Genomic DNA, 26,111 nt, shown 5'->3' on the forward strand with positions numbered 1-26,111 from the left:
TAACTTTTCATGAACGGAATGTGTGAAATCGGGCCTTTTTTCAACAAAAGGTTAAAGATGTGCGTGTCTAAATATTGTTTAAATCCAACGTTTATTGTCATTTTCATTAAACATTAAATTAAACACCAAAATACACTTTTTTTTATTATTATTATTAACAAAACTGAAACAGAATGACATTAAATATTAAGTTTTCGATCTTTAAACTTTGTTAATAATAGTGAATTGCTTGTCAAATAGCATTTACATTTATGCATTTAGCAGATCCTTTAATCCAAAAAGGAACAAAAGCAATTCATCAGAGAGCCAGCAATATTCGTAATGTACAAATCTAGGTTTATTTGACAAGATTATGAAGCAAGAGAATTGAAATTTTTCAATCTCTCCAAATGAAGACATTGAATTATTTTATTTGTTGGATACAATCATAAAGTCAGGACCTCTGACCCAGGAGAGGGGGTAAACCGACAATAAATTCAACATTAAATAATGTTAAAATTTTAAATAATATATTAACACAATAAATAAATATCTGTGCCTCTAATGTTAATGGCACAGCAAAGTGTACTGTATTTGTGACGTGTGTCTTGTGTAAAATAAACCAGCGTCCCTCTCAGTATCAAAATTAAATTAAAGTTTGCCTGGGTGGAATGTGCTCAGTCAGAAACTTTGGACGCATCATGTCAATATCTGAGCAAAGGTGATTCTGAAAGAATGAATCATGGTGTCGATATGGCCAAACCTGCTCTGGCTTAAGTCTAATAAGAAAACCAGAGATTTATCATAGTTCAGAACAATTATATACTAATTGTTTGTTGTGTTATTTATTTATTATTATTTGTGGCAACAAAAATATATTGATGGATGGAATAAAATAAAAAAAAGAGGATCCATCTGGGACTTTATGTCTCTCTCTCTGTTCAGTCTGTAAATCATAAAACCAACATTTGATTTTCTGTTTATTTTCTTTCTCCACGTTTTATAATTGAGAACTTTTTTTTTCTTAACGTTTGAAAATTTTAGAAAACTATTTGAGGTAGTCTACGATTTATTTGTGTACATTTTTTGTGCACTCTTTTTTTTTTGGACTATTATAATTTTTATACACATAATTCATATATTTATAATGGATTTAAGACTGAAAAATTGCACCTGGGACAAAAAAAATAATAATTCAAATTAAACGTAAAAACCAGTTGAACATCAAGTTTCCAATACAGTTTTAATGTAATCTCCGTATAATAAAATAAAATATGTAGGCCTAAAACAAACACTGCTGTGAGCTACAGCACGCTATATAGAGTTCAAAGAGAGAGGGAGTTGAGTAGAGTTAAATGGGAGGGAGTTGAGCGTACGACCAGTCGCTGTAAACTTTCTATCACTTTCTAATAGAGTTAGTTTAGTTTGAGCTGAAATCAGGGGAAATGGCGCGGCGGGGCTGCTGTGCCACGTCTTGTTACACGACAAAAACCAAATCAAGTCCATTAAACTCTTTCCTATTTGTTTTTATTTCTTTTATAAGTCTTAATCCTTTAATCGCCGAAGCCGGTCTGTACACCGCATCGGATCAGATTATTATTTTATCACCGAAGAATGTGGACTCCGTGCTTCTTAACTCCACTGCGGCTGTTCTAGTGGAGTTTTACGCGACCTGGTGCGGACACTGCGTCGCGTTCTCACCCACCTGGAAAAACCTCGCCAGAGATATTAAAGGTAAGTATTTCTCATATTTACACATCATGAAGATGCGCTACTGCCGCACAGTATTAACTGTTTGTGTCCTGCAGCGTCAATGCAAAACAATTGGACTTCCGTTACAGTATAATTTACCATAGGTAACCGGTTTAATAGGAATTAACATATGGCTAACGTCACTACACTAGCACTGTGGTATTGTAATTGGTATTTATTTCCACTTTTGTCATGAAGGATAGGCTACTTAACGTATATTTATTGCGGATTTACATGAGTTGTAAGTGATTTTGGTACCTTAGTGATTTTTGTAAGGGGTTTTATTCTAACTCGGACGCAATTAAACATATTGAATTCTGTGCAAACTGTTTGCAGCAAACTTAAAGTGACTATTTTACCTACAGATGAGTTTTATTTGTGGACAGTTAATAGTTAGAAACTAAGAGCCAACTGAGAAAAGCTGTTAGACGGCTAACAAGGTTAAATAATAGTGAGCTGTCTTCTTTGTATTGAAATATACACATAAACAAACAAAGTTTACCTGAGCTGCTCACCAAAAAAAAAAAAAAAACTAGTGAACGGCCTGTCAAGTGAGCTTCCAAACTATTAAGTCTAAATAGTGAGTTACCTACCATGTCAGCTTATTCTGTCAATGAAATATTGAGCTGTCTACTTGGGCAACATATGGGCATCATCTGTGTAGGCAGTTCATTTAGGTTTTGAGATACGACTAGTTTAAAGAGCCTGTATCTTTTCCTCTTCTATTGCTCTAAGCTTGAGGTTTTTGAGTTGCCTAATCTAGGTTGACATTATCATTGTTCATCAAAAAAACACTCTTTTGACACCTGGAAGTCCCCTTTGTGAAAGGTTAATGGAGCATATGCTGAGAATGTGAACACAGTATCTTCAGTGGTGATCCGAAAATCTGCTTTGGTCTTATTGTTCCAGATGCTATTTGACATGGTGTTGACGTTGTATTTGCACAGAAATATGTTTGATGTTTTTAACCACAGACTCCTTACTGTCATAACACAGACTTTTTTTAAACTTAGCAACATGCAACTGAAATCCGTTTGCAAAAACACTACAGATCCCATTGATTCTGTATCATAAACTCTGCATTGTGTATTTTGTTGCTGTTGTAGAATGGAAACCTGCTGTTGATCTGGCTGCTATTGATTGTGCTGATGAAAGCAACAGAAAAGTGTGCACCAATTTCGGCATCACAGGATTTCCCTCTCTGAAGGTAGTGTGCAATTTAGAGACCATGCAGTTATTGTTGCTTTTGTGGTTGTTTATCGTTATAGTTCAGTGTTGGTTTTCCAGTAGGGAAGAAAACCCACAAATGTTTTTAATTTCTCACTCATATAGCAAGCAATGTGAATTTAATGGAAACTTTTCCTCCTAAGAATCAAACCCTAGTAATTTCACCTCTAGATTTTCAGAAGAGATCTCAATAATTTGTGATGAGATTCTACAATTACATGTCTGAGATTTTAATATGAATGGAAACATTGTAATCTATTGTTCAAAAGTTTGGGTTCTTAATGTTTGTTTTTGTTCACCAAGGATGCATTAAATTGATCAGTGACTGTAAATACATTTATTTATTCAAAAGATTTGTATTCAAAATAAGTTAATTCTCTTACTTAAAGAGTCCTCTAAAATAGTTGTGTTTTCCACAAAAATACTAAGCGGCACAACTGTTTTTTGTTGTGGTTGTTTTTTACGTTGATGATAATGATAAGAAATGTTTCTTGAGCAGCAAATCAGCATATTAGAATGATTTCTAAAGGATCATGTGACTCTGAAGACTGGGGTAATAGCTGTTGAAAATTCAACTTTGCCATCACTGGAATACTATACATTTTAAAATGCATTAAAATAGAAAACCGTTATTTTAAATTGTAAAAATATTTCACAATATACATTTTTTACTATATTTTTAATCAAATAAATGCAGCCTTGGTGAACACGAGAATCTTCTTTCAAAAACATGAACAAATCTTACCGAGATCAAACATTCAAGACAAAGTTAATACAGATTAAATATATTCTGAGCTCTTAAAAATGCTAGTAACATCTGAGCAATAAAATTTTCTCTTCTGGATAACTTTATGTGTGGGATAAGCAGTATAAACATTTAATATAATCACTGTTAACTTTGTAAATGTTAAAAAAATGGAAAGAAAGAGAATAGCACACCTTAAAAATGGAAGACTGCATTTATTAAATTGTGTACACTGTTCATAAAACCATTCTTCTGTAAATTGTTGCTGCAGTGACAGTTGATTTACATGGAAATTCATTCTGCTTGTGTTTCATGACTGAGGCCCTCTGCAGAGCCCAATAGCTTGACCTGTGAGGTTTTTCCACACAGATGAATCCATTTTATTTCTGAATAACTGTTCTTTGTTCAGTCATGCACTATGGGTACAGGCTATGCTGAAGCCAGAGGGAAGAACTGATGGAACTGAATCTGTCAGTTCTTTGTCCATTTTCCTCATAAGCATTTAACTCACTGTTGCCAATCCTTGAATTATTGTATGTTCTAATTTTCCTTCAGGGAAACTCATCACCAGATGTTCCTTTACCATTTGGGTGTTTTTGTATCTGGATTTTGTTAGGCTAGTTTTGTGTTCTTGTCTTGTAAAATCAAGTGGACATTCTTATAAAGGGACAGAGTTAAATTCTTCCACAGCTTTGATATATTTTTAAGGGGTTAAAAGGAAGAGCTGTTGACTAAAGCTGTCAGTGAGGCTTTGCGGGCATGAAGCTGGTCTGAAGGGCTCAAGTAGCACTGTTACTGATCTCCCTCTGTCTTTCTCAGTTCTTCCCTGCTTATTCAAGCAGTGAGTCCAGGGGCCTGGAGCTCAGAGGTAAACATTTTCTTTTTTTATTTCCAGTGTCCTTAAAGGAATAGTTCACCCAAAATGTTACTATTCTACTACTCATGTTGTTTCAAACCCATTTGACTTTCTTCCTTCTGTGGAACATGCAAGGAGAAATTTGTAAGGATTGTTGATGATGCTGTTAAAATTTTCTGTAATTTAAAAACGTATATAACTTGTGATTTACTTTACCTTTGTCTATATAAGAGCATGTTTTTTAATGTTCATATAGGATTTCCGAGGGATGTGAGAGGTCTTCGGCACTACATTATCGATAAGTTGGAGATGCACAATGAGGCTTGGCCGCCTGCTTGTCCACCTTTAGAAACTGCTAGGTCAGAACACAATGACCTAGTCACTTTTCAACTTCTATTTAAAAGCATATCTTCATTTTAATCTGCACTTTAAATCTTAAAGGTTTGGATGTCAACCTTTTAGCATCTGTTTGCTGATTTAATGGTCCTGTAAAGTAAATAATGCTTGCGTGTAATGGTCAGCGAGCATCTAGGTTTTGTTTGCTTTTAGTCGATGCTGCAGTGCAAAAGTTTGCTCGGATAGGAAAGGAAAATGACAAGATATAAACTTGATTTGTATCTTGTTTTTCTGTTTTGGTGTCATCTGTCAAATCATTGCAGGAAATGCCAAGAAAAGCTTTTTGTCCCTTGAGAGCCCAAAAATAAAGAGAGCAAAGAAATGTCAGAAATAGTTTAGGCAGGAGTGTTTTTATCAATTTCAGAAAGAAATTCCATCATAGTTAAAGTAGGTTTTAGTTCAAGGCTCAAGATTCTTTTAGTAAACTCCCTAGGAAATGAGAAAACTATACAGAAAGATTATGTACTATGTACATTTATTTTCATTGTTTGCATTACATTATTTTAACTTTATTTTAATCAAATCTTTTTTTCTCTCCAAAGTGAGGCAGAGATAGAAAACTTCTTTCAGATCAACAATGTGAAGCTCCTCGCTCTTGTGTTTGAGAGTAAAGACTCCTACGTTGGGAGAGAGGTGAGATCAGTTTACACAAGGTTAATTTAAAGTAATAATTCGCACAAAAATGAAAATGTTGCAATTTATTCACCATTTTTTTCCAAGCCTGAATTCCTTTCATGGAACACAAAACATTTACATTTATTTACATTTTAGATATACACTGTCACTTTTTTTTATTTTTTTTTAGGTGACATTGGATTTATTGCAGTATGAAAACATAGCTGTGCGCAGGGTTTTGGACACAGAGACGAGTTTGGTGTCCAGGTTTGGTGTGACCGATTTTCCTTCATGTTACCTGTACAACTCATCCAGACATATCTCTAGACTCAAAGTGTAAGTGCAACATTGCCTTCATACAGCCCTACAGCAGCTATAGAGAATGTTTTCATAAGACAAACAAGAGAAGTATTTGGGATGTTTGAAAACTAATACTAAACTTAAGCTAATCCCTATCACTTTTAATAAAGCCCATACTTAAAAAGATCATATTAAAGAATTAAACTTAAGGTTGCTTTTACTTTTTGATGAGACTTAGATTTTGAAGCATCTGAAAAAAATTCCATAGAGTTGTATTGGAGGGACCAAAATTACACGGGTCACCTTCAATCCCTCTTTCACAATTTATTGGCATGAGCTAAACCCTGAGGTATTTTACTCTTAGAGTCTTATAATTAAGCATTTAGCATTTGCCTGATCTCGTCTTCTCAGTTTTATGACCATTAGCCACTGCAGGAAGAATAATGCAACATCTGGCCACGTTAATGAGACAACAGAATTTTAATACATGCAGTTATTCAAGATCACAGAGCTTTCATAATCATTTCTAACCGGGAGCATAAACCAGAGGTCTGCTTGCTTTGTTATGCTTATTTGAGAAAAATAAGTTGGCACGGGTGTGGGGCCCTTTAGATGACAAATGCAAAAGAGAGATGATTTATGGTTGGTTTATGTAGTTTCCGTCCTCCTTGATGGTGTGCATGTGTGTGTTGAGGGGGGTTTTAATTTTCGATGCCGAAACAATGGTGCTCCTTTCCTGGGTTTCACCTGCCAAGCAGTCCCTGCTCTGCAGAGCAACAGATGGCGTCCCGTCAGGTCTGAATGCGTGATTGATCCTGTGTAGCATGCACAAAATCATAAACACGCACACTATCTGCACCATCTCAGGTCCTTGTGGTCTCAGAAGCGTGCCGTCAGACCCTGGGGACCTCAAGCTTCACCCCATCTCTCCGGTGAGGGTTGATTGAAGCTTGGGTAGATGAGGGAGTGTGTGTCCTCCTGTGCTGGAGACACAGGAATGCACAGTGCTGTTTATTGTTTGATTTGCCAGGGTTAGTGAAGAGAGTAATGGTCGGTGATGACATCTCATCAGCACACCACGCCCACCATCTGTTCATCTGAGGAAGAAAGATAAATGGATGATAGTGGAAAACTAGAGAAGAGAGACGTTTGAGTCACCTCACTTGTTTTAAGCAGCCATAAGTGCAATGCCTTCCCAGACATGCATTTAATATTTTTGCAATAATGTAATGTTTTAATACTATTAACTTCTAGATTTGTTAAAAAAAGGTTTGAAGTATGGTGTCAGCATATTTTTGAATTGACAATGAGGCAAAGTAACACTTCTGTTAATCAGTCAAACAAGGGCACCCTTTTCAGCCCTCCTTGTTATGAGTATTTCTGTCAAATTCAAAATATGAACTAAACAACAAATCTCAAAATGTTCAAACGTCACCTGATGTATCTGCCTGGACTATATATTAATCTCTTTGGTCACAAATTAAATGATTTCTATCACTTTCTGTCTATAACTCTACTTCCAGCCCTAACTCAAAAGCTGTCCAAATGTAAATATTGTCAATATAATGCATTTGAAAAAGAATGTATTTCATGAACCAATATGTTCTGTATGTATGTAGTTTCACTGCATGCTTTTGCCATGACGGATGCACTAGTTCATATTTCATCTGCTGTTTTATCAGTTCTGTGTATTCTGTGTATTTGGTAGGTATATTTGGATGCAGAGTAACTGTCTCAACCCTAATTCTGACTCTAATCCAGACCCGAACCTTAACCCTAATTCTTCTTTTAATTCCTGTCTCAAACTGAACTGATTTAATAAACAGTAGCTCTGTAAAACAAGGACTCTGAGCTCTCCTGGAGTCTGGCAGACATGACACTTTACTCCACTCCACATTATATTTGTCACATGTCACATACTTGAGATTTATATTTAGTAGTTGTGCGGGCCCTCACTCCTCTTTCTCCTCCTCCATCAGACTCAATGAAGCTCGTACCTTTTACTCTTACGCCCTGCAGAGTTTGCCTGGGGTAGTGCGGACTGGCAAACCCCAGATTCCCATCACTGATCTTCTCAAGAACTCAACTCTACAGGAATGGAGGAGGTTTAACAAGTTAGTGCACACAAACTGACAGAGTTATTTGAAATATTAATGCCTCATTTCAATTCAGTGCATTCCTGTAGCTCAAACAGTAAAGCGTGGCGTTAGCAACCTCCCACATGATGGGTGTTATTACCCGGAAAAGCATGAATGATAAAACAGATATATTGAACGTAATGTAAGTCGATTTAGATATAAGTGTCTGCCAAATGCATATGTAAATGCAATTAATATAACAATTATTTACTTAAGATAAATGCACTGAAATGTTAGAGTATTCCAATTTTGCTGATATTTTAATTAAGTCTTATTACAATAAAAAAAATCAGTAGCTTATGAATATTTAAATAAAGGCATACTTAAACATTTATTATGTTTTATTTGTTAAGTGTCATAGAATGTAAAAAAAAGGTTTGTACAATAATAATCTATTTTAGTTGAAGTCTTACCAAAATTGTTGACTGAATCATGTGGACTCATTCAAGGTTATCTTTCATGATTAAATGGTGCACACTTATATTCCTACATATATTTTTGTGTGTTTGTTCCTATAGGACGCGTGTGTATATGTCTGATTTGGAATCGGCGCTGCATTACTCTCTGCGTGTAGAGCTGTCTGGACACACCAGCATCAGTGGAAATGATCTGACTGCACTCAAAAAGTACATACATGTACTGGCAAAGGTGATCACGTCAATACACACACACACACACACACTCAAAACATTTACTTGAATTATTTTATATCATGGCATTATATCATATATATCAGCCTAGTCAGTTCACAGAACAAACCACTAGAGGGAGATACATTGAACATTTCAATCCAAGATGTGTTTCAAGCATGAACTTAGAGATGTTCAGTGTTTGTTGAAAGATATTAGAGATCAGTCAAGTTTTAGAAAGTATAAAATATGGTCATGGTGAAAATATATCCGGATGAAATTATATCAGGACTTATGACAAACATGCTACAGCAGTTGCTGAAATAGTTACACATCAGGATTTTATAAAACTGCTTATTTCTGACATTTAAGGATACATCCCAGACATTCCTGTTGACTGCTGTGATGTTCTGCTCCATCACATTCTTTTTCATATTCTTTTCAAACCACTGATCTAAGGGCTGAAGAAGAATTTCAAAGGACTTGTTTAACTAATGTTTTTACAACATTCTTTTTTTTATCAAATGAAAATGATTAAGGCTGGGATTTCTTTTCTTTAAAACATGCAATGCATATGAAACGCTGAATTAATTAAATGATTTAACTTAATAATATTTCCTTGTTTATAATGTTTTTTTTATGTGGGTGAAATTTGACTTCAATATTTTTGACAATATTTTGAGATGCATTCATTTCTTTGTATGCTCTCTACTGACCCATTCTCTACTGGACCAGACGCGTGCCACAGATCTGTTTGATGAGGTCTGAGACGATGACCTTTCGCTGGCTTTGTGTCTGTCCAGCGTAGCACTGCCAATCTCACTGATTATTTAGGGCTCTCTGGGGAAGGTCTACGCAGATGCCTGGAGGAGTGGCAGGGGCCCTGGGCAGGCCTCACATTAACTGTGGTTACTTTTGTCAGTATTCCCAGCTCCCTCTGGTATTCCAGCCTTAGCTGGGCCTCTTCAGAGTGTCCTTGCTGTTTTTAGCTTGCTCTTTTGAGCTGCCTTGTTAAACAGACACGCAGGCTGCATTAATTGACACACTGTGAAGAGGAAGTGTTTAACCCCACTAAAGCAAAGCATGGAGAGATTAATGGTGGCACAGAGGAACAAGCACACACACACACACACACACACACACACACATACACACAAAGTTGAAGATCTATACAGTGGCTTGAATACTAAACTCAGTTCGTTTGCTTATAGGTTTTGATGCTTTAGATTAAGATGCTTAGAATGCAGGCAGACTGATCTAATAGGATAATCCTGTGAATCTCACAACCTGCCCCCCTCATCCTGAACCTCCTCCACCAGGTGACCCAGGACTTTTCTGTGCCCATAGACCAAAAAAATAGACATATATGTATGTACACTACAATTTGTTATTTTTTTAAGTCTCTTATGCTCACCAAGGCTGCATTAATTTTGTTCGAAAATACAGTAAAAAAAAAATTAAACATACAAACAATATTGTGAAATATTACAATTGAATTTATTCTAATATAAATATATCCATACAATTTGTTATTCATATATATGTATATGTCTGGGTTTGCAGCACAATCCAGATTTGTATGAATCAGAACTTGTATTTTAGGTTTAAAAGAGTGGATTTTGGAGACATGAGAGCATTACAAAGAGGTTTTAGGATTAGCCATCTTTATCCTGCTTTCTTAAAAGAGGCTTCCCGCCATGCAAGCGGTAGAGAATAAAATTTGAGGTCTAGATTCAACCATGACTCCATGTTTTATCTGAAGCCATGGTGTCCTCAATGACTGACTGTGCATTTCCTATTTTCATTCTAACAACCTTCAGAGACCCTGATGTTGCTGAACAACAAGCACCTGCTGTTGGGTTGCGCTGTGATAAAAGGGAAACTGTTTAGATGGCTTTTACATGGCCCACTTGTATATGTGTCCCAGAGAGTGAGATTAAACCGGAGTCGTCTTCAGGGCTGGGCTGACAGATGCCTCCTCTTTTGAACCTCTGCAGAGAATGAGAGGCTGTGGTTTTCTCAAATGCTGATACTAATCGGATTGGAGATGACATATTGCTAGGGTGAAGTGGATTGTCATGGTTCGAATGGGAGGAAGAAGAGAGAGCGGGGGGTGGGGGGCTGAAACAGTAAGGACAGTGATTGGAAAGGGCTGTTTGTGGTTAGTGATCTATATCCTTGCTTTCGTAGATGGAATATGCAGAGGCTACTGTATATACTCTCATACAACATGATTGACAGTATACTTTGGGAAAACCTGTCTGAATAACAGAGTGTCTTGAAAAGATAAACACTACAGCAGTCACAAAGTATTTAGACACTTAAGCCACTCTTAAAAATGTCTGAATTTCATTGCATTAGATGGCAAAGTATCTTGGCATCTGCAAACTAATGATTTTCTGAGCCATTCTTGCTGTTAACTTTGACAAACTGGTTTAATTTTAATGATGCGTGAAGTCAGTTCCCCTTAAGTTCTCATAGGTGTACGTAGTACATCACATTTAATTATAGGCATGTAACTTTTGACAACCAAATACAGTAACAGAACAATTTCTGAATAGTATGTCTGTGTTATCAGTAACACTGTACAATAAGGCTCAGGTCTTTAACATTATTTAATGCATTAGATTTCATTAACAAAGTAACTCTGTATTGACAATATTGATTTAAAACAAACTGCTTGAAACGTAAAAATTGTGTTTGTGATTTGAATTTCTCTGAATTAAATGCTACTTTCGATTTATAATGCAATTGCATTCATACAACATACTGTTCAAAAGTTTGGGGTTGGAAAGTTTTTTTTTTTTAAATGCTCACTAAAACTGTAAAACGTTTTTTTTTACCGTAAAAATTGTATTATTGTAAAATATTATTGTAATATTGACATTCAAAATGTATTTGCTATCACTTTTAATCTGTTAATCAAATTAATGCATCCTTTCAAAAACAAAAAAAATCTTACTAATCACCAAACCCTTAAACGATAGTATAAATGTTGCCCAAGTGTCTAAATACTTCGAAGGCACTGTATATCAAAGTGTGTGAGCCACAGCATTGTTTTCCTTTTTCAGTTTATACTTTTAGTTCTCCTTTAAAATATTAACTAGCTCAAATATTGAGTCTATTATGATTTGTCTGTTTACTTTTTCTTTGCAACTCTTAAAGAGACCTCGCAGTATGACGGAATGATTCCACAGCCTTTCATTCCTGCTGCCAGAACCCCGGAGAGTTATTCACATCACCCTTGTTGTTTCGATTTGTAGAGATTCCGAGTTTTCACCTAGTTTTGAACAATGCCTTTTGTTTGAGCAATCCCAGATTACCCTCTTCAACACCCAGCTCTGTTAATGAGCTTTTCACACTAGTTAGTGGCCAGACCAAAACCCAGATCTATTCAATGACACACACACACACAGAAGGAGTAGATACTTTCTCCTTTTCTCACCTGTGCAGCCCTGATTAGCTTTTCGCCTTGGCTGCGTCCTCAATGGCTGAATCTCCCAGATTAAGGAAACAAATCAGAATGGAGTGGTGCATTGGGGTTAAGTAAATCTCTTCAAGGCCTTTTTAAGTGAGCTGAGTTTTAATAGAGATCCTGTTAGAGGGTGATGAATAGAAGGCAACGCCTTGCTAAACAGATGGCCACAGGAAAATTGAAAAGACGCAAGAGCACAAATCAAAGAAAGGTGCACCTCTGGGATCCAGTGGGGCCTCCCCACAAACACACATTCAGACACACAGGCCTTGGCCTGCGCTAATGTGGCTGTTTTTATGGAGCCGTGTTAGCGTTGGCTTTGTGGCCTCAGCTCAAACACAGAATTGTAAGGTCAGCACTGGCATCCATCCAGGGCCATTGAATCTGTCCATTCCCTCGTGCCACACAGCTCAGGCTGATCATTACTACACTGAGCTTCCAGAGACATACACACACAATCTTTAACTCTATTAATTTGAGTTCTTTCTTATTGGTGTAAGAAAAGAAGCGTTTACCAACAGTGTTGCTTTTTAATACTACAAAACACTGAAAACATATACTTTAAATATTATTATTTGTCATTCGTTCATTCATTAATTCTTTGTGTTCTTCATATCTTTCAGTAATTTTTTTTAGATAATAATAATAATAATTGATAAATTGGTCATTAATAATAATAGTAATAATTCTGTTTTATTGGTTAATGTGTGTAAAATAATAATAATGGTGGTGTGATTGTTATTTGTTTTATTATTATTATTATCATTATTATAGAATAAATAATGCATTATTCAAAGCTGTTTTTAAACCATAGAAACAAAGAACACAATGTATTTGTTAATAGAATAATAATAATAATAATAACAATAATAATAATAATAATAATAATAAATACACCAATCAATTAATAATAATAATAATTATTATTATTATTATTATATTTTTACTGTTTAATGTGGAATGAATAATAGTAATCACAATAAAGTCTTAATTATTATTGGTATTATTAATATTATTATTGTTAATAATTGTATAATTGTTAATGTGCCTTGAAACTTGAAACTGATATTTATCTTTAAAGGAGCATTTTCTCATTGCTCTCCCTGACTGTAAATCTTCAGAGCTTTGCAATGTGCATTTTCAGCCACTTAGCGTCTTCTAGTAGCACATTAGCAAATCTAGTGATCTTACCATTTGACAACAGCTACTGGTGCTGCAGAAATAGCTGTCACGTTTATTAGGTTTAAAAGGACTCATGTAAATGATGAGCTGTTTTAGCCTAGCCTTGTCCCAAACACAAGTGTATGACTGTCTATGTGATTATGTGCTTTGTCTGTGTAGTATTTCCCAGGTCGTCCATCTGTAAAGAGTGCACTGAAGACCGTGGACAGCTGGTTACAACAACAGAAGGGGACAGAGATCAAATACAGTGATTTTAGAGACGTCCTGGACAACACTGTGCAGGTTAGACGAGCTTGACAGAACGTACATCTCCAGAAAGTGCTTTTGTTTTATTTATTTTTTTTATTTTAGAGCTATAAATGATATTAGTAATGATAAATTAGAATTTTGACGATAACCAGACATTTGATATGGCAAACTACTTGATTTATTTAAAAAGGTCAATACCTTGACATAATCATTTCTCCACTTAGACTTGGGTCATCATGAGGTCAGTGTATTGGGATGCTGTCACTCATGTAAATTTATTAAAACATCAATTTGAACTGTTCAAGCCACTACAAGCACAATTTTAAGCCATGGCATTCAACACCATATGCAGCTTGCATTAAAATACCATATGGCTAAACGTGATGATGCACTATGGTTAAATGTTCAAATGTAGTCAAAAAAGAGATTCACTCAATGGTATAGTTCACCCTAAAAACAGTTTTTGTTCATACAGGGAAAATCAGTGGCGTCCAAAATAAATTAAGCTGCACTGACTTTCATTTTTATGGACAAAAAACACATCTTACAAATATCATCTTGTGTGAGTAAAGTCAGTCAAAGAAAGTAAATGACAGAATAATTTTTTGTTGTTGTTGTTGAACAAGGTTTTACAATGCTGTCAAGTTGCTGAAGCTTAGATGCCCACACACACAAACATACACAGAAGCAGTTAGTGACATCATTAGCTTTTAGCCCCCCAGTCAATGAATCAATGAGGAAGTAGGAAGGCATCCTATAAGGAAACTGCTGTCATCAAGATCATCGCCTCTTATAGACACACCCACCAATCAACTGCTGAGTGACTCTGCACAGGAGACCGAGCAGTGGGAGGTCTGGATTAATTCCAAAACAGGCCAAAGGGTTTAATGCTGTCTGATATGGGCTTTTAATTATGCATGAAGTGAAATATGATTGAAAATGATCCCTGAAGAGATTTTACGGCTTCTAACAGTCATACCTGCTTTAACTGCAGTATCCACCTCACTTCATTTGAAGAGTGACTGAAAGGAAAATTGATTGTTTTCAATTGATTCTTGTTGTTTAAGTGAAACACAAGTCAATTGAGACCGTATGTCTGTATGTGTGTGTGTGCTTTTAGACGAGTGATGCAGTGTTGCCCGAGGGTGTACAGTGGGTGGGCTGCCAAGGATCTCAATCCCATTACCGTGGATACCCCTGCGCCTTTTGGACCCTCTTCCATGTGCTCACAGTGCAGGCTAAAGAAATGGGCTTCCCAGGTACTTTTAACATGCACAACGCCTCAACTAAACCGCAGTATTAGTTATTTAGTGAAAGCCCAGACTATGTTAAATGGCATTCGACACCCTTATTACTTCTGTAAAATGACATATTTCAGAGGGAAACAGAATATTAAATGAGAAAAAAAAGAGGCGAGACAATTTTATCTATTGGGAATTAATATTATTGTGAAAAGTGCCTGTTCTATACCAGAATTTGCAGTCATTTGTGAAAGACTGTGAAGTCAACATGGCCAAATAAGAAAGTTGATCAGTACATTTTTATGAAATAATGTTCTTTGTAGTATTGTGCACTGATGTTTACTATAAGATAAGAAACTGTGTTTCTGTAGCTCAAACAGTAGATTTGATTTGTATATAAAAACGTCTGCCAAATGCATAAATGTAAATTTGAGTATTAAGAAAGAGAAAAAGATCAATTGACTTCATGAAGTTTTAATGATTTTAAATAAAAAGCACCATCATCTTTCAGAAATGCAATGTGCTGGGAAAAACTAATCAATGAAACTATGTGTGCATGTTTTTGCTATAGACCTTACATATTCCGGGCTCATGTAAATGAAACGCTGTAAGTGGTCTAATGAAGCTTGGGTCTTGTTGACCTCAAGAGCGGCCATCAGCTGCCCTATGTTAACCTTCAAGGCCCTTTTGAGATGGATGAGCCCTGTCTATTATGTAAAGAAGGCCGACGTGCATTTGTACTGGGCTGTGTGTGGCCGTCTGTGCATGCATATTTATGGTGCTTTTTGTTTCAAAATCTATCTTCACCCCATACAAATATACATGGAGTGTCATGTTCCAGGAAACCAGTGTGTCACTGTTATTGTTAGGCCTTGTTTTGCTGCTGGAAAAGTAATTGTGTTTAGGTAGAAGAGAGGGATTTGTTTAGATTATTGGAATCTGAAGGGTTAACATAAAACCCAGTGAACACCGCTTCTCCACTCACACTTAATCCAGCAGATTATAGTGGGCGGAAGAGAAGTGGAGGGGGCGTCTGCATGTGGATGCATGTTTGTGTTTGTGTGAGCGGGTGGGGAGGGGGGTGGGGGGGTCATGTAACCTGCAGATGGAAGGTCAGGGACGGGGGGGTCCATCTGTCTACTGGCAATGCTCTTCTTTATTTCTGTTTAGCTGGTGGACATAATTCAGTGTACTAACTACAACACCAAACTAACTTCTAAAAGAGCATTTAGGGTTTTTGAGAGAATAGATTCACAAGAATTAATGTAGGCTAATCTGGGGTCCAGAGGTTGGTTGGGTTAGTGGACTATTGTGTGTCTGAAAATGGTTGCAACATTTTTGGATAGTTTACGATTTGCTTGTGGAGATATACAGTTGAAGCTGCTATTGAGGAAATATGCCTTGTTAGTGGTTTTTCATTATTTATACTACAATAAGTGATTAATTTACTGTAATATCATAAGTATATAATATCATAAAATAAAATAATTATACTAATGCATGATATTATAATATATTGATGATTAAATATTTTTCATATGCTTCATACACCCAAAACTGTCAGTACTTTTCTTGCAATGATTTGTTTTGTTTTTTGCCCATTTTCTCTTTTCTTTCTTCTCTCTCTGTCTCTTGATCTCAGATCCTCAGGAAGTGTTGCAGGCGATGAGAGGTTATGTCAGCAGTTTTTTCGGGTGCAGGCCATGTGCAACTCACTTTGAGGCAATGGCCCAGGAGAGCATGGATCATGTGACCTCACTGTCTGCCGCTGTCCTCTGGCTGTGGTCTCGCCACAACCGGGTCAACAACCGTCTGGCAGGTCGGTATTTTCAGTGTAAACAAATGTAAAGTTTTAAACAAATTATACAGTTATACAGTTGCCCCAAAGTATTTGGACAGTGTTGTTTTTTTTTCACTTAAAGTTGAAAGTACACGCTTCAATTTACTGCACTAAAAACATTTTTCTGAGCAATTTTTGCGATTACTTTTTAACCAGTTGGTGGCGTCAGGGTGATTTTTAGTTGATTATTTGAAGTCGGTTCCCCTCAGTCTCACACAGGCATCCTAGCAGAGTAACCATAGGTGTCATTTATCATGTTAACTATGTGCATATGACTTGAAAGTGTCATACTATTTTTTTGTCTACATTTTGAACAGTATATCTACCACCTCATAATTAAAAATCTAATAAACCTTTTTCTTGACAGGCTTGTTTGTGCTATATTTCTGTACAAGGCCACTTGGTATGGTTTTTAAGTGTGTCCAAATACTTTTTGGGTGCCATAATAAACCAAGGATATCATTCAGTCTTGTCACTGCTGTCCATGGTATAGAGTAGAAGAAAAAAAGGGGGAAAACACCAGAAGTTTTTTTTCACCTTCAGAGGAGCCAGTGGAGCTTCTTCCCTAAAATCCCTTTAATTCAGCGATCCTCTGAGCAGACACCAGCTGTCCTGTTCCCTTCTATCTGTCTATCTCTGTATTTCTCTCTCCCTACACTGACATCCATCCCTTTTTCTATTTTTCACACCCTCTGTTCCAATATATTTTATTTTTATTTTGATGTTATACTCCTTTATTGTTCTGGTAGGAACATTTGTGTTTTATAATCTTAAAATCTTTGGTTAGAATTCCCTAGTAAAAGTGAACGGAGTTGACATTTCATAAATAAAATCTTAGTTCTGTCTGACAGGCTGTCAGCTCGCATGGCTGTTGTCCGTAAGGGCTATAAAGGGAGTTAGTTGCCTCTCTTCACACTTGCTTAATTCATTTGTTTGTCATCCTTTGATTTCGCCTGCCTCTTTAGCGTCTGTCCCTTTTTACCAGCCATGAAGTCATGAATAATTGGACAAAAGTGTCCCCCATGTGTGTCCCCCCATGGCTCTTCTGTGTTCCCTGGTCTCCCCTCACTTCTGCTAATTACGTCTCACTGTCTCTCAAGTCCCAGGAGAGTCATTCCAGCCGCTTGACAATTGATACTATAACAGTGTGTCCTGCCTGGGGCACGCGGCCCTCTATTCCCCAGACGGCCGGGACAGCAGGTGGCACACGCCAAGCCGCCAGCATCAAGCCTTCCTCTGATTTGTAATCTCTGGCCCAAGTAGCTAACACAAAGTGTGTGTGTGAGGTGCGTGGCACTGTCCCCTCGTCCTCCTTTGCCTTCTACCCTCCGACACCCTTTATTCCTCTCAGTTCCCAAGAGGGACCCTCCTCCTCCTGATCGTTAGCATCTTTAGTAGTTCCCTCCCACCTCACACACACACACACACACACACACACACAGCTAACCAGGCATAAATATTGGCCTATTAGTATCACTGCTGCACAATTAATTTAACTGGCATAAAGGCCCAGGCAACAAACTTCAGCCCAGCGCTGCTGCCACTTGTCGAGGGAGGAGATGTCTACGGAAGACAAATAAGTTTACCTTTGTGAAGCCGATTGGGGAGCTTCTTTATTTACACTCTTAATTCTATCCTGGTTTATTGCATACTTTGATGTATACTGCCCACAATTTATTTATTTTTTTATATATAGTATGAGAAATAGTATGCAGCATGTGATCTTGCAACATTGCTTGTTTAATTCAGCAAATGCTGTCAGTTTGTTTTCTCAGCAACAAATATTTTTTGTTTTTAAATTTTTCTTTTACCTAAACTCATTATTTGATCCATCTGCCAAAATTAAGGAAAAATTATAAAGTAACACAATGCAGGGGTGTTTTGTGTGGTTGCTAAGGTGTTCAGGGAAATTATTAAAGGGTTAGTTCACCCAAAAATTAAAATTATGTCATTAATAACTTACCTTCATGTCGTTCCAAATACGTAGGACCTCCATTCATATTCGGATAACAGTTTAAGATATTTTAGATTTAGTCCGAGAGCTCTCAGTCCCTCCATTGAAGCTGTGTGTACGGTATACTGTCCATGTCCAGAAAGGTAAGAAAAACATCTTCAGTAGTCCATGTGACATCAGAGGGTCAAGTAGAATTAAACTTAATCTTAAACTGTGTTCTGAAGATGAACAGAGGTCTTACAGGTTTGGAATGGCATGAGGGTGAGTCATTAATTACATCATTTTCATTTTTAGGTGAACTAACCCTTTAATGATGCTGCTATGTGGTTGCTACTTGCTGTGTACTGTGTGGTTGCTTGGGCATTGCTATGCTCTGCTAAGGTATTCAGAGAGGTTTGCTAGGGCATTGCTGTGCAGTTGCCAAGATTAAGGAAGCAATGCTAGATGTGGTTGATACTTGCTGGGGCATTGCTATTTGTTGATAAGGTGCTCAGATAGGTTTTTAATTATGTACCATGTAGTTTGTGGTTGCTAGGTTGTTGCTATGTAGTTGTCAAAATTAAGGAAGCAATGTAAGATGTGGTTGATATGTGCTGGGGTTTTCTTTGTTTTTGCTAGGACATTGCTATACAATTGCTAAGGAAATTTATTCTTTTAAACTGTCCTGGTTTTAATGCAATAGAAAGCTCTTTTATAAAATTAGTTCACTTAAGGACTTAAGTAATGATTTAGTTTTTTAGTTTTTTTTTTAGTTTTTGCCATGAAAATAGCCTCAGATCCTGACATGGCATTGAATAAAATTTTACTACTACTGCTACATTTGCTGAGGTTTTTAATGTGTTGCTGTATAGCTACTACTTGTTAGAGTGTTTTGGATGATTGCTAGGACATTGCTATGTCGTTAATAAGGTATTGTGAGAGTCTTTTTAACAAATTGCTATGTGGTTACTACTTGCTGAGGTGTTCTGTGTGGTTGCTAGGGTATGTTATGTGCTTAATACAGTGTTCTGGGAGGTTCTAGTGAGTTTCTATGTAATTTTATTTTCTAGTTTGTTCTAGGTGTGTGCTAGGACGTTGCTATGTAATTGATCAGGTGTTTTGAGAGGTTTTTATTGAGTTGCTACAGTGTATGGTTGGTGATTGCAAAAGTGTTATAGGTGGTTGCTAGCATGTTTCTCTGACGTTTTTAATGTGTTCTTAAAGGTTTTAATGTGTTGCTGTGTGGTTGCTAGGTTGTTCTTAGGTGGTTGTATATTGGGCTCATTTAAAAAAAAAAAAAACTACCTACACTTTAGATTTGGGAAAACAATAATCTATTAATTAGTCGCTTATTATTAGCATTCATGTTACTAGCAAATTGGCTGTTTATTAGTATTTATAAGGCACATATTAATTACTTATTCTGCATGCTATTGCTACCTACTACAACAACTACCTTACTATTAATAAGCAATAACTAGGAGTTTATTTTAGGACTCTGCTGAAAAGTATTCGTCAAATATGGCAAATCTCCGAATTTAAATTTGGAAGCTTTCTTTATTAACTGTAAGCCTTTTATTAGCTGCGAGAGTTTTCCTCGTTTATTCTAGTGAGTGCTTACATTCCTCCTGATGCGTATGTGTGCGCAGTGCTAGAACATCTGCCTGATCAGATCACACAAACAAAGCAGCGTTACCTGTACACTTTCATTATCATTCTCGGTGATTTTAATAAAGTTAATCTCACCTGTGAACTGCCTAAATACAGACAGCACATCACATGCCAACCAGGTACAGCAATATACTGAACCATTGCTACACAGTTTTAAAGGATGCATACCACTCTGTCCCCCGAGCGGCTCTGAGACTCTCTGATCACTGTTTGGTTTTTCTACTAGCCTACAAACAGAAACTTAAATCTGCTAAGCCTGTAGTAAGAACTGTAAAGAGATGGCCTAATGAAACAGAGTAGGATTTACAAGCCTGTTTCGACTGCACTTATTAAAGTGTTTTTGAGGCTGCAGCCATTGATCTGGATGAGCTCACAGACACCATGACATCCTACATCAGTTTCTGTGAGGACGTGTGTTCCCACCAGGGCCTATTTAACATTTAACATTGACAAACCTTGGTTCAGTGCAAAACTCGAGAACCATAGCTGAAAGATGCTTCTCTGAAAAGCTGGAGGAAAAAAAAAAACAGTTATCAAGCAACAACCCTACATTAATGTGGAAGGGCCTGAAAGCCGTCCCCAGCTACAAGACCCTAAGACCCTATCCCCCCAGCACTGTGGAGAATCAGTTTTTAGCCAGTGGTTTGAGTTTTACTGATAACTGCATATCCGATATAAGAAGACTGCAACAGACTGTTAGGACAGCTGAAATGATATTTGGTTTTCACATTCCCAACCTTCAAGACTTGTACAACTTCAAAGTGAAGAAACGGGCAGGTAACATCATCACAGTCCCCTCTCACCCCAGCCTCCACCTGTAAGCAGACGTTGCAGGTCTCTGTGCACTTGAACATCTAGACATAAAAACATGCCATCTCCAGCTTAAACACCTAACACATAAATTACCACCTGTCTTCTGTAATTCATTTCTTAATAACTAGTTATTGCCTCTCTCTCTCTCAAGTATTATGTAAATACATATACATATTTTTTTTTATACAGCTGTGTATACATTAAATATACATTGATGATCTGTCCCAGATGTATACCACAGTATTATATTTTCCTTAGTCTTACTTACTTATTTAAATGTTCTTTCTGTTCTTCTGTTCATGTTTGTATGTATGCTTGTACCAAGAGCTCAAAACTTGGCAAAGAAAGCTCATTCTGATTCTGATTTTGTTAATAGTGAATATGTGCTTCCTAAAGTGTTAATATTAATACTTATAAGTATACACAATACACAATAGCGTTTAAAAAAAAAAAAGACGATTGACTTTGTGCATTTGTCACGCTGAAAATGGCAGTCAAGTCAGGCATTTCCATTGTGGGAGACATTTTTCATGCAGTTTAGGCTACTTTTATATGGGCATTGGTTGCATTATTTGCATACTACAAAATTAGTATTGTAGTATGCCATTCTAAACACAACTATTGCTCCGTCTTTTTTCCTCTGTCTCATCCTCTGGTTCTCTTGAAAATGCTTTGTTTTGCATTTGTTTAGTCAATCCTCCAATACTCCCTTTTATCTTAACACAGGAGCCTTGCCCACATGTCGGCACTCCGATTCACTGACGCTTACTGGAACTGTCCTGCATGACGCGTCCTTCTCTATTCACATGCATGAATATTAATGCACCGCCCTGGCAAGCTGTGCATCAATGTTAACAGTGCTACAGCTGAAGTCACCTTTGTGCTGAAGGGCTCCATGATTAAAAGTAAGATCTTCCTAGGCATTGCATCACATCACAGCCATGCATAAAGACCCCTGGATTCCCCCAGACGCATATTAAAATTGATGTATCTCTTATGTAAAGTGCGTTATGCAGAGTACATCCACACATGCATATATACATCATATTAATCTACGTAAGAGATGGGGGAGGGATGTAAACTAAACGCTGCTGCCACCTCTTGTAGTGTCCCGACCACCCAGTGACATCCGCCACAAGCAATTTATTAGCGGATGCCTCCACCTGGGGTGGTGTTTAGGGGAGGGAGGAAAGGAAAATATCTAAAGGGAAAAAATAGTAATTCATTAGAGGGAGAGCTGCAGCCCAGAGGTGCTGGCTTTCATATTCAATTTGGAGATGGTGGCATGATCACAGGGGGTGTGAAGAGAAGGGGTCGGTGCGTGTGCGTGTGGATGGGGAGGGGTGTCTTGTTCACCCCAACCTCATCTATTATCTTCACGATCCTCCCTCTGGGAGCGCCCACAGGTCTATTGATCATGTCTTTAGAACTGCCACACACACATACACACTCTGTTCACACAGCACCTCAAGGTTAGGCAAATTTTCTTTTCATTTCTTTTTTTCCCATTTATTTTCTGATATGAATTTTACTGTAACCAATTAAAACAGATTTGAATCTACAAAATTTCAGATACTTTTATAAAACTAAATACTGATGTCAACATTTGAATATATGATCATATAATATATTAGGTAAATTAGAACATTGTGGGTAATTCTGAGAAAAGTGTTCTTCTCCAGGTAATGTTAACCTGTCAACTCTGAATTGATTAATGTGTCATTTGGGCTTTTCCCACTAATAATTAATCTTTTTAAAATGGGTTCAAGCCTGTTTTAAGCCTAGTTTAAGAAATGTTTGAGACTTCCAATGGATTAGCAAGTGAATCTCATGAAAACATATAAATATATATTACAAAATTAATGCATTATAATACATTTTAATAGAAATATGATGTTATTATGTACAAACGAAGCCTTTTAGGCTTTTGCCGTGTTTGCAGTTTCATAACAATCACGTTTCCCTTAAATTGCTGATTTAATGTATGCAATTTACTTTTGAGGTTTGTTATTTGTTATTCTCAATAATTGTTCTCATTTGATTCTTATTTCTTTAATTTTCCTGTATTAGAAATGAAAATGTCTAAATTTTACTTAAACCAGAATAAATTAAATGTTGTACAAAAGTACCATGATGCATACAGCAATATATAATTGCTGATATATAGTAGTTTTTTGTTTTACTGTAATGAGGATGACTGTTTATGAAATTATGAAACTCCTAAAAGCTGTTTTTCTTATCCCACACAGGAGAACTTAGTGAAGACCCCCATTTCCCTAAGATTCAGTGGCCGTCTCCGGAGTTGTGTCCCAGCTGTCATGGATTAAAAAAGACTGGTGAGCACCACTGGGACCAAAAGGAGGTGCTGACCTTCCTCCGAAACTACTTTTCCTCAGCTCACATTCTGATGGACTACCTGCAGGACGAAACCCAAGCTCTCATCCATCAGAGGAACCGACTCGCAGCAGCTCAGATGGAGAAAGAAGCCAGACGTGGGATGGAAAGGAAAGCTCGAGAGGTTCTAGACACCCGCCCTGCCGAAGAACCTCAAGAAGAAGAAGAAGAAGAGCAGCAGGAGGAGGAGGATGAAGAGGAAGAACCAGCAATGGAGGAGCAGACCGGTGAGCCATACCCTGCAGGTTTAGAGGTGGCTGGAGCAGGCAAGGCTGATAACCAGGCACCTTGGGAGAAGCCACAGCGGCCACAGTCCCAACACAAACCAAAAATTGTGGGAATGAAACTACGGGAGCCCCAGGAAAACATAGTAGACCTGGACTTATTTGTGAACCAACACTATAAAGCCAAAGCCCTTCGAGCTGCGGCCATATCCGGCATAGTGCGACAGAGAAGTCTGAAGAAGAAGGAGGATGTGGAAGACCTCCAGTTTGAGGGAGGCTGGAGGGTGAAGCGAGACCTGGGAAGCCAGGAAGAGAACCTTGGCGCCGGGGTCAGGATAGAGCCGTACCCCAGACCCCACAACAAGCGCTGGATGTCCCTGCTCAGCGTGGGATTCTCCAGGCTGGATGTGAGCCTTTGTGTCCTGCTGTACCTCCTCTCCACCATGTGTCTGCTCGCCATGTACCTGTATTTCAAACTGAGGATAAAGCTGCGACGTGCTAAATTGTCTCTGCCCTAGAGCATCGCTCCAGTGCAAACTAATACTTTTCCAGAGGAATGACTAAATCTCACAATCTGTAGAGAAACTGTCAGCTTCAGCTCCAAAGTATGGACAGAAATCGAGAGGTTATGAAGTACTGTTTTAAATTTTTGATGGTAATTAATGCCAAAGTGTTGTTTTAAAGACCCTTTGCCGTTGGTCTCTTTTTTTTATTATTATTTTTTTATACTCCTCCTGTGAGTTTCTTTGAAGCATCTGGCGATGGAAAAATGATAATCGTTATTGATGTCTTTTATTTGTTTATTTGACCACTCATCGAAGAATTATTCAACTTTTAGTGCACATAATTTTTAAAGGCACCAATCATTTTATATAATTTAATTTATATAAAATACTTTAACACAAAAACAAAGCATCTTTTACACAACCATTTATTTAAAGTAAAATAATAAAAATACTTGAAATGCATATATTTTGGGGGAATTTGGACCCCAGTTAACACTTATTGTGGTTGTCATACCCTTCATTGATAGAGCTACAACTTTGTCGATTTACTCCATCTTAAATTTCACTGTGATCTCACGGTGACATTCTGAGCAAATATTAGTTTTTCACAAAAATATTTTAAGATGTAAATTTGTACCTGAAACTATTACAGACATTATGGTTTGCCCATTTGATAAGCAAGAATTAACATTCAAACTGTGTGGAGTGCTTTGCTGGTAAAATGATTAAACTTATTTTTTCTTAAAACATCTTGTATTGTTTTTAAAACTCCAATGTGTTTTCTGCCATGGAATAAGATTCATGACATTTGTGCATATTATATATCCAGTATTTTTAAAACCAATAGTTGGTGTGTGAGACAAACTAGTTTGACTGTAGTCAGTCAGATGAGTAAGCAAATGTTGGAATACACTACAATTTTTGTTCAAATTTTTGGCCTAATTTACAGTCTAGAATCAACACTAGTGTTGTCTAAAGTCCGAGGCAGTCTGCAAATTTTGGCCAGTCGGGAGTTAACAGAAAATTGCATACTGTATGATAGATTCACATTAAGATTCCAATCATGTTTGATATTTTGGTTCAATTTTAGAACATGTGTTGTTTTATGTTATAATTTCGCATTTTTCCTCTGTAACTATTTACAAAGTCACCAAGTATATGATGCCTAGTGTTTCAAAAAATGTTCAGAAAGTGAACAATGTAGTGTATTCCAGCCTTTAGTTTTAGACCGTCCCTGAAGATTTGACTAATTTCTCAATCGAACCTCTGTAAAACACTGTAAACTGTATCATCAGTTCCATCAGTGTAACATCTTACTTCACTTCTGAAGCCTGAGCATCATTCACCCTATCAGTGTCCTCAATGCCATATGCGGAGCTCATGTGTTATGTTTAAGGGTGTCTGGGCCCACGGGTGGAAGAACAAGCCTGTTGCCATCTGGTCTGTTTTGCTAGCTAAATCCTAACAATTTCATTGGGATTATAGCAAGTGAGTAATCCTGCTTTCCGTTGGGTGTGCGGGAGATTACCACGGGGATTAGCCCCCACCGATAATAAACTTTATTAAAACGCAATCGGCTTTCAAGGCCTCTTCCCATACACACTTGGAAGTTGGCTGTGCCCGGGAGGGGGTTGTGACCCCAGGGAGAGAGGATCTGAAGAGAAGCGCTGGAAGACAAGGTTTTGAAGTGTTCCAGATTACAGGCTCATCTGAAGGACACCATCGCTTGATCTTGAGCTTTAGGGTTTTCGTGGAAATCTGAGATTCAGCCTTTAGTCCCACATCTCTATCTGCTCATCACATTTTTTTTTCCTTCACTAGATGTACTTTAAACCTTTGTGTAGACAGTGTTGAGCGTTTGAAAACTTTATTGAAAAGAAAAGCTCTGAAGTTCAAGGCTTCTAGCAGAGGACAAAGAGAAAGAGTATAGATCACATGATCAAAAA

At 37.2% G+C, this 26,111-nt stretch overlaps 1 protein-coding gene across 1 annotated transcript; it reads left to right on the forward strand.

Annotated features, from left to right (window-relative positions):
* The first annotated feature begins 1,329 nt into the window (after window positions 1-1,329).
* Window positions 1,330-24,912, forward strand: LOC128018861 (sulfhydryl oxidase 1). The gene is made up of 12 exons (XM_052604690.1): window positions 1,330-1,713; window positions 2,838-2,938; window positions 4,523-4,571; window positions 4,816-4,918; window positions 5,498-5,588; window positions 5,761-5,906; window positions 7,850-7,984; window positions 8,527-8,656; window positions 13,454-13,576; window positions 14,664-14,802; window positions 16,427-16,603; window positions 23,291-24,912. Exons 1-12 carry the CDS (start codon window positions 1,425-1,427, stop codon window positions 24,175-24,177), a joined length of 2,370 nt encoding a protein of 789 aa, XP_052460650.1. The 5' UTR covers window positions 1,330-1,424; the 3' UTR covers window positions 24,178-24,912.
* The last annotated feature ends 1,199 nt before the right edge of the window (window positions 24,913-26,111 follow it).

Source organism: Carassius gibelio, chromosome A8 (assembly GCF_023724105.1).
Source record: "Carassius gibelio isolate Cgi1373 ecotype wild population from Czech Republic chromosome A8, carGib1.2-hapl.c, whole genome shotgun sequence".
NCBI classification, from domain to species: domain Eukaryota; kingdom Metazoa; phylum Chordata; class Actinopteri; order Cypriniformes; family Cyprinidae; genus Carassius; species Carassius gibelio.